At 33.1% G+C, this 10,582-nt stretch overlaps 1 protein-coding gene across 2 annotated transcripts in view; it reads right to left on the bottom strand.

Annotated features, from left to right (window-relative positions):
• Positions 1-4,715, bottom strand: part of LOC128998477 (scavenger receptor class B member 1-like) — a 154,270-nt gene extending 149,555 nt beyond the window's left edge. The window contains exon 1 of one of the 2 annotated variants that reach the window (XM_054424620.1): positions 4,634-4,715. Coding sequence is in view for 1 of the 2 variants with exons in the window: in XM_054424617.1 (XP_054280592.1) it covers positions 4,495-4,525 (31 nt within the window). In the remaining variant the exon portion in view is untranslated. Of the gene's footprint in view, positions 1-4,494 lie in introns of both variants that reach the window. The other variant, XM_054424617.1, reaches the window with a different exon arrangement.
• Between the last annotated feature and the right edge of the window lie 5,867 nt (positions 4,716-10,582).

Raw genomic sequence — 10,582 nt, forward strand, 5'->3', positions numbered from 1 at the left:
CATAATTAACCACTGTTTCAATAATGAATGGTAAGTGTGTACATTTAAATCCCTTGAACAACGGGTAAAAGACACTCAATATTACAGTTACCACAATGGCTGTTAGGTTGTTGATGTTTTATTTACATTGATGAAATTTGTTCCAATTAACAATATGGCTATTTTTCATCAACGAAAGTTAGTCAAAGTTTTGTATTATTTTTCTTGCTTACTTTTGAAATGAGCTAAAAGTAATGAGGACTGGTTAAAATCAAAGATTTAGGTAATACCTATATATTTTGTGTAACATCAATATCAATTAATTTATTGTATACTTCGCAAAACTTTCCTATATATCAGATTATTTTTCACCTATAGACTTTTTAATACGTAGATTTTTCAAGTAAACACACTTTGTATTGTCTTTTAAAAAATGAAATCATACAGTTACATTATTTATAAGTGCATCATGACCACTTAAATCGTACTAGTTAGCCCAATAATATTTCACCACTTCGCTGAAATGAAATAAATAACCATTAATTAAACTAAGCACTACAAATAAATTTCGTCCCTAAAATCATTGGTGGGTGTGGAATTATTTCATACAGTATATTAATTTTTAAGAAGAATATTATTTTTCCTCTTCTGCGTCCTTCCCCGTTGCAAAGCATGTAATTAATTTAAGACATGCTATATTTTTTATACATTATATATATATATATATATATATTTATATACTATATATATATATATATTTTTACATTTTATATATATATTATATATATATATATATATATAAAGCCAATTGTTAGAGATCCTTCAGCTTTTAAGTAGCTATGTTGAATGGCCTAGGGTGAATCTTAATGTATTAATATTGTGGTTCTAAGTTTCCTTTCAAATTATTAGAATAAAGCAAAGTAGATTAAGTTTTATTTTCTAAGAATTGGATATCGTATTCCTAGTTACTGTAATATAAGTTAATAAGATTTAAATCTAGTAAATATCAATAGTATATTATACATAGCCGACTATCTATATTTATAACTTGCTAAGAAGCAATATTTGGCCATTAGATAACGGGACATGAGAGTAAACATATTCTTGCCCAAATAAACACGTCCACTTGAGACAACATGAGACACATGAGACAACAATGATAACGCTTGCAGATACTCACACCAACACGACAAGACAGTTAATATGACTGGGTTTGTTTTATTTACTGATGGGGACTTATAGTTATTGACGAATTTATACTGGGAAAGGTTATTTTTTCACAGGTTAACTATGATTTTGTTTTAGGGCTTTCAGGAGTAAAGATATAGTAATTTTAAATTTTGTATTCTCAGGCACGACATCCCTCTTAAAATAATTATATTTGAATTAAATAAGATTTTATTGAGTAAACCAACATATATAAATTATGAAGCCCGGCCTGATATGATCATTACGCAGGGCTTTTATTTATTAATTTTTTTAGGGGGGGGGGTTGTTTTTAATCTCGGATTTTTTAATCTTTAATCCCCCAAGTTTGAAAATAATTCTGAAACATTTTTACTTTTTAATTCGGTTTAAAACACTTGAAACAAATCGTTACATTTACGCCTGTTACCAAGATATAAAATGCTGTTTCCTAAGTTATCTATATGGGAAATAAAATATAAAATTCTGAATGCTCGTTAATAGACGTGTCTTCAACAAATAAAAAACCATTTTTATTCCATTGAGAAGAACTAATTTTCTTAGAGTATAAGAGAAAATTTACTTTTCTTATAAACTTTTTGTGTAAACATCCACTAAATTGGCATTTCTCATTAATTTAATGGTCGCCATTTTGAATTTTGAATTGTATCAAGATAAAAATTTTTTCTCACATGGGTCGCTAGTCGCTTCTACCTAAACCCACATACGAAGTTTCATAATGATCAGTTGGAACAATCTAAAGATAAAAATGTTTATGTGAAAAATGCAAAATGGTGGATATCTGGTAAGAAAGAGATTTTGGAAAAAGTTTTATATTTTATTTTCTCTTTATTTTGACCCATAGATCCATTTCCCGGAGTTTGGCTGTTTACTTATGGGACACCCTGTATTATGGAGGTAGGTAGCCTACTCAGGGAGAATATTCTCATGAGCCAACAAGAGTGTATTTATAGATAACTGAACTGTTGCAAATCCTTGGTAGCATCCATTAGTGAGTTCAGAAAACTATTAAGGGAAATTTTAGTAAAATAAAATATTTTTAGTGATAGTATTTTTTTGGCTGAAGTTGTATATAGTATTCGTATTTATATAAAGGTTTTATATACGTTTTTGCAAATTTCCCCTATAGGGAAGAAGCTTTTACCGTGGCAGGTTGTCTGAAACGAAGGCATGTTACAAATACCCCCGCCGCAGCAAACCTGCAGACTAAGCGAATTTCCATTTGCCTGATTGGATTTACACTAAAATGTCTCCTTAAAAATATCACATTTATTCCCTATTTTAATATAATTAGTTTAACGAGTACAAAGGTTTGCTGCAACAGGAAGGGTAGAAGTGTTTTTTTTTATGTTAATAGTTTATTTGATCAAAATATGTTCATAAACAAGCAAACTAAAACAGTTTACTTATTCTCCATAAGAATAACATGGGAATTTTGAATTTAAATTACCCTATTTTTGAATTTTATCCGAAATCATTAGGCGCATAACAACGCATCAATATACTAAATTATTTGTTTTTAAGCTCTTCAAAATGGTTTGGAAAAAAATTGCTAAATTTTATGTTTTTGGGGTCAAAAATAGGAAACCCTGATTTTTACCCATAGAACCTCCCATAAACCCCCGTCCCCATAGTCAAATCATGCTGGTTCGCGAACTCCTTCGAATACATGTAGGTTTACACGTTTATACCAAATTTCATCAACATCGGATCATTTATGCTCGAGTTATCGTGCTTGGGACATATATATATATAAATCGGTTCCGGGTCCAGGTCTTACCATGAGCACTACAGTAATAGCTTATTCCCTATATGGGAAATTCGCTAAAAGCTAGATTTTCCCTCTAAATAATTATGGTTGCCAAAATATTCAGTATTATTGGATTCTGTTATTACTCAATATAAAAAGTGTATCGACATACTACGAGACATACATACTCGTATAGTCGTATTTGGACTTACATGCAGCCCTTTTTGTTAGGGGATGAAATCAATAATTTATTACATAATGCACCAGATTTTTTATAGTCTGTTGCTAATAAATTACAGAAATCATTTTATGTGGACAACTGTTAGACGGGTGTAGACAATGAGAATGATAGAGATTATTTGATAAAACAAGCACTTGACCATTTGAGTCTTGATTTCAAACTACAACTAACTTGATGGTTGCATGTAGGGGACGTGAGTGTCTTACTCTCTCTCATCGCAAACTAACAAAATCTCTGTAAAAAAATTATAAGAGCTTAACTATATTCTAAGTTTTAAATTTATCGAAATTAAATCATGATTATGGAAGTCATATTAAAAAAACTAAATATTCTTTCACATAAAATATCCTGAATGTTTACTATTTTAACTTACAACAATATAACATTATACCCAAATATATAAAAATTAAAAAAAGTGTTTTCCTAACTATTTTTGAGAAGGTAGTATAAATTACTGTTAAAAGAAGATTTTTTGGTGGTTAATTTATTGTAATGTTATTAAGTATAGGTGCTAAGGCCCCTGATTTAAAATATAAATAACGAAAATTTTACATTAGCCATAGTAATTCATTATTTTTATGAATAAAAACCTTAATAAGTATTTGATTTATAAACAATTGTGGGTTATCTTACATTTTATCGTAGACAATATGTCTGTGTCTTTTTCATAAGGAAACAACTTATATTAATTAACACAATATCCATAGTAATTTAACATTCATTATACAAGAATACTTCCAATATAATATATAAGATTTATAATATATTATACGAGAGCTCGCCCAGTAGTCGAAAACTCGACCAAAAGTATGTATTTTGCAAACTTCTCTATTTTCACCCCCACGCCGTAAATAAAACATGTGGTTGGAATTTCTTACATTTGTTTTGATTTTCTGTTTATATTTTGTTATTTCGTCACCAACATGACAACCCATGTGGTCCATGTTAATTTTTTTAAATTTAAAATTAATTTGTTTGTGCCTATTGTTTGCCTATTTTGATTTGTAAAGGGATTCTGCCCATCTACAGGAAAATATCTTTCATTTGGTACCAACCGCGTGTAATTCGGCCTAGTAGTATGGTAGAAGAATATATAAGATATAATATAATATAATACAATATAGTATAAGAATAATGGAAGTACATTAACAGTTCATAAAATACCTGACAAATGTAAATTTTCTGTTGCGACATAAATACTAAACCGATTTCTATTCAGTATATGTTTTCATCTTAATTGGGTTCAGACAAACTTAAGTTATAGTAGTAGCGACTAGTAGGCCTACCCTACTCTACTCCAAACAAATCCATAACTTACCTTTGAACGGCAACGGAAGAATTTTAAACATGGTTAAACTGTTGCAGCAAAGTGTTTCAATGCACAGTCACTTTATCCCAATTGAAACTCGTGTGAAACGGATAAATTTACTACACGGTTAACGGATAAAAACACAAACCTTTGGGTGAAACCAGGTCCGATGTTATCTTTCGATAACGATATTCCTCCTGGACGTCGGGTATATTCGCATGGTCACCATGTGGTAGTAACCGGAGTGTATACACGGCAGTACTGGGGATGGCCAATGGCTCGCTAGATGACCTCTGTATCAGTTGATACCACAAGTATGTCAGACACTGTGATAACAGATCCAGCTACTTGTGGTATCTGGAATGTCAAATAGATTCTGCGACTCTCACGTGTCCCGATAAGGGAGGAGAAAGAACCCGCTCTCTTTGGGAATTGTTTTAACATAACAATTTGTAAGGATAAATTTTATGGACGATTGGTCTAAAAAATGTACATTTTCCATTACGATTAGTAAAAAAAGTTGACGCTATCAGGACAGGACAGCAGTCAAACGGCCGTGCATTGATTGCGCCAAAGAGTTCCTTAACTACACCAAGCCGTCAAAGGGTCACAACAAATGTTCCTTAGTTGCGCCAAGTCCAAGCCAGGTGCGGGTAACTTGCCGACAGAAGGAATGTCCTTGTTTACGTGTCATCCTAACCTAACCTACACAATGATACAGTCAAAGAGGGCCACCACTTGGTGCATCTAATGAACGTATCGGGTGGTTCCCTGGAGTAGTTGGCGCAATTCAGGAATACTCGACTACCTGACTCAGGTCATTTGGCGCAATTAATGCCCACCCAAGTAATTACGTGAGTAAGGAGTATTAAAATATTTCCTATGTTTTACGCCAGGGGATATCTTTGTCGTGAGTAGACCAATAATTATAAAAGAATGCAGCTTAAGCCCATTTAAGGGTGTGGTGGAAGTCGACCCATCAAGTTTACGGCCGAAATTTACGTAAAACCATTTTTCAGACAAGCTAAACATCAACTAACGAAGACTTTATTAAGCGTAAGAAAATAAATGGTTGATAATGTGTGGAAAAACTGTGTTAATCTGTTTGTAATTGTAATTTATTTGTTTATTTCCAAGAGTCAGCGCAAAATCCAGAGATAAAAATACATAGGCCTACACAAACTGTACAACATAACAAAAACAAACAAAATAAAAAATCTTCGAGTTTGTGTAAGGAACAACTGAAACAACAAGGAATAATTTAATCAAAGCTTAAGATGTTCCTAGATATTCAGAGAAAATCATAAAGGAGGTATTCAGCACGTGTTTGTATAGTTTTGTATTTTACAATTATTTTCAAAACCACAATAAAAGAAAATGTAAAAATTGGCAAAGAATTCAGAGTGAATGTGAAATAATTTTAGTTAAAATCAAGAAGACCTCTTTTAGCGAAATTCCCATATAGGAAATAAGCTATTACCGTAGGTCTCATGGTAAGACCTGGACCCGGGCCGATTTACTTTTTCGTTTTGAGGTTCCCAGAGGCCAAAAACACCATCCGTTCAAATTCATATAAATAAGATATTTATATAGTTATACAGACCTATGTGTCCGTTAGCACGATAGCTCTAGCTAAAATGATCTGGTTTTGATGAAATTTGGTGTAAACCTACATTTATTCGAACGAGTTCGCGAATCAGCATGTTCGGACTATGGGAACAGGGGTTTATGGGGTTTTTATGGGGTAAAAATGGGGTTCTCTCATTTTTTTACCCTGAAAACATAAAATTTTTCAATTTCTTTTCAAGCCATTTTGTACAGCTAAAAAAACAAATAATATGGTATATTGATGCATTGTTGTATGCCTAACGGCTACGGAAGAAATCCCAAACAAGTTTAAATTTAAAATCACCATGTTATTCTTATGGAGAATAAATAAACTGTTGTAGCTTACTTGTCTATGGACATATTTTAATTAAATTTTGAAATGTTGTACACTTTATACTAAGCTATCAATTTTTCAATAAAACCCCCCTATTTTCTTCCTTGTAGCAGCAAACCTAAGTACTCATTAAAATTAATGATGTTTAAATATGAAATAAATATGATTTTAAGGGAATAATTTAGTGGAATTCCAGCCAGGTAGATGGAAATTCGCTTAGTCTGCAGGTTTGCTGCTGCGTGGGTATTTAGGTTTAGCCTCACCTCCAAATTCCTTAGCAGTATAACATAGTTGTTATGTTGACAAAATAATAACTTTGCAAAAGGATATTTCTTAATGTTGACCAAGAAATGTTTTTATTTAAATCACGTACTTGGTAACATGTATGTGTTTCCCCTGATAGCATAGACGTATTCGATTGAATTAATGGCAACAATTCGTCAATATTTTCAACATGACGTGGTAAAATAAAATACGAGGTCGATACCGCATAATGTATTCTCTTTGGAATTACCGATAAAAGCGTGTCCACCATAAAGAGATATCCCGGAATACAACAAAGGAGACAAAGAAGTAGTCCCTGAAACCCGAGAACGATCCAAACTTGAACTTGGCAATAGGAAAACAACAAATGTAACTTATGAGCTGTGACAAACGATTATACATTAGCGTCCAGTGTGCAGGGTGTATCATGTAGTTAGCCCACGCTTAGTATCAAGATGAAGTCCCTACTTGATCCCACGTGATATCAATTCCATTTCATCTCGTACTGCTATACCCTTATACATTTTAATGTGATTCTTTTAACATTTTATTTGCTCTAATACTTAGGCATATTAAATACAACTTCATATTACACTTAACCAAAAGGAATCCCATTTTACCTTAGTTGTCTTATTAAATTGTACTTTGTCTTACACTTCAATAATTTGAATACATTTTTGTTTATACTTAAGAGAATACATCTTTAACCTTGATAAATACTCCTTTGTTTATATTCAAAACGAATTAAATGAGAGCAAATATTTCATAATTTTTTTCGCTTTGGCGAAGTGATACATGTTCATCATGATTGATTTGTAGCAAACGGATTGATGTTTAAATTAATGATTACAACTTACGTCAATCAATCCATTTATGTTTATGGAGGACGCACGTGATACATGAAGCATGTATTTTTCTTCAAGCGGCAAGTCGTTCGTAAGATCAAAACATGATAAAATCTATTTTTGTTGATAACTTTAAATACCCCCGCCGCAGCAAATCTACAGACTAAGCGAATTTCTGTAAACATACCATCGTATGAGATATTCCACAGGTCTCGCCCAAGAATGGAGAGCGGTACCAGCGGTGATTGTCTTAAAAAAAACCTTTCAACGTTATAAAAATGAATTCCCTATTGCTACATCTGGAGAAGATGTTTAAGGAACGTTAAAAATATTTTGTAATCTTTTTACCTGTGGTTTAATTTAATTAACTTGTTTTTTTTTCTAAATATTCTAAATTTGTTTTTCAACTCACTCTATTTTCATATTTTAATTTCTGTTTAACACCCCTTGACTGTGGGAAAATAATTTATTTTGGGCCGGTTTTGATAAACCAATGCGACCACGTTTGATTGTGATATTTGTAGGTTCTATGTTTTAATGTATGTTATTTATCCATTTAATGTGTAGGCCAAACCCCCAGACAATCAATTGTAGGCTCAATCAGTATTAAGTTAATTATTTTTTGAGAGACTTTATTTCAAGGCGACCAACGTAACTTAAACATTTTTAACTTAAACTTAATTGAGAATAACTTACATACTAAATTTACAATTATATGTTTTACGTTTTAAAATTTAAAAAAATATGTATGTTGAAGTAACTTTATTTCAAGAAAACTAATGCTGCATCGCCTTGTTATTTTAAAGGGACTCCTGTTTTTATATTTTTATATTGTTATTTTATTAAATAAATTAAAATTTTGTGTCCAGCCAGCTCTTGTTTTGTTATTGTTTGGTCCTCCACCTTTTAGCCGGAATTTTACCATTGATTTTGCGCTTCCAAGGGCTTCACCCTTTTAATCAATGGAGTTGGGACTCCGGTTACAAATGGTAGCGGAGCGTAGTTCGTCCAAAATAACGATGAAATAGTCACGATACCTGGGTAATTTTGAAGTTATGAAATAACCATACATTAAAGAGAATCAGGGAGGGTCTCTTTACCAAAATCAAAAATTATTTAATAGCCATAAACTTACAAACGCAAGACCAGGTAGCCGCTAGGGGGCTGGAGAAAATGGATTTTCTCTCATATTGCTTCCTCTCTGAGACTACGGTCTTCTATGTGCTCGCACACAATGTCGTCATGACAATTTGAATAGGTAATCCGTAAACATGGTACTATTGAGATCATCTTCCGCTATCGTGGTGAACTATGAACTGCGATCACGGAAAAATTGAGAGCGCCTTCCACTCTCACGTTTACGAACACATCATTGTCATCTCCCGTGATCGCGGCAATATCTTGACATTTGCCCGCGTAGTAGACACCATCATCACCTCTCATGATCGCGCCAATTCCTTGATATTCTCCCGCGGTCACGAAGACATTAGTCCAGTGCAATTAGACAAAAAATTACCTTGACCCGGACAAAATTGATAACAGGCTGAAAATTGGTGGAAACGTTCAGAACAATATTCTGAGTGGCCCACACAAAGTCCCAAGAAATCCCAGTTGGGGAACGGCTGCCATCTTGAAAAAACTGCCATTATGTTGGAAATTTAGATTTTGTATGTATCTTTTGAAGCTTTTGTCAGAAAGGCATTATTTATGTCTCAAATTAAGCGTTTTGAACTCATGTATTAGGGTAATATATAATTAAGGAGTTTAATACGCTCTAAGCATAAATGTTATTTATATTAACCTAAAAATATATCCATAATAATGATATAAATTTACAAAATATTTACAAAATGGAGCTTTTTCTCTTTTGTTCTTAATGGACTTGTTAAAGCCATTAACCCTTTTGACATTTCTTGCAACTCACTATGCTTAGTCTTTGGAATTGGTTAAATATAATGCTGTAATTTGTTCGTTCCGATCTGAAAATAGAATCATCTATATATCGTTGCTATAATTGATTACCATTATATTTTAATATCGCATATAAACTTATGATGCAACTACCTGCTGTTAAATGTTATTGTCGGTGATGTCATCTTCATTGCAAGTAGCGCGGTCGCACATCCGTATCCAGTGCAGTATCCCATGCTTCGTGGTGCAATTAAGACCATAACGGTAGTCGTACTGAATTAAAAGCATCAATGAATCCATTCCAACCTGGACTTGGTTTGTCACTCAGTTGGTAGTTAATGAGCCATAGGGTGTCAGCAAGACAAACATTTACAACTATTTTAGGTTGGGAAAGGGCTATTCTGACATCTCCCAACACTACTAAAGATGTCCCAGGCTTAGGCGGACGCTGGTAAGGTGTCATTGGCTGAAAGCCATAAGATGGAAGGATACTTTTTGCTTTTGGGATTGTAAATCGTGGCACAGGAGCACTTGCATTGACACATTTTGCTGGTGTTATGCACTCAATGCCACCCATGGCGTGAAGAGTTCCATGACCATCAAGTTTTAACATTGTAATCCGCGTTGTCGAAAACATACTGAAAACTTCCGTCATCTATTGACGGTGAGACATTATCAGCTATCGAAGTCTCATAATTGACGACCTTCTTGTATGTCGATCAATCTCCGAGCTACGATAGAATGTTTAACAGTAACTTCGAGCCATACCGTCTGTGAAGGTCGAGCAGCAGGGGCAATATGAAAGATCGTGGTCGAGCTGCAGCAATAATTGCATGAGCTATATTAGTTGCCTTCCTCTTTAAAGCTTTATCATAGTTAAATGAATATTATATTTATATTTAACCAATTCTACAGACTAAGCATTGTGGGCTGCAGACATTTCAATAGGGTTTAATGGCTTTAACAAGTCCATTACAAAAAAAGAGAAAAAGCTTAGTTTTGTAAATATTTTGTATATTTATATCAATTATTTAAGATGGGGACGCTACTATGTACGTATTTTAACCAAAATATGAGTGAAGGATGAGTGGTGCGATCTTTTAGTCTTGTTAGTGACTAAGGCCGTCATGTTCCT

The sequence above is a fragment of the Macrosteles quadrilineatus genome, unplaced genomic scaffold (assembly GCF_028750875.1).
Source record: "Macrosteles quadrilineatus isolate MER2022 unplaced genomic scaffold, UCM_ALF_1.0 Scaffold_7__1_contigs__length_78375512, whole genome shotgun sequence".
In the NCBI taxonomy this organism is placed as follows: Eukaryota; Metazoa; Arthropoda; class Insecta; order Hemiptera; family Cicadellidae; genus Macrosteles; species Macrosteles quadrilineatus.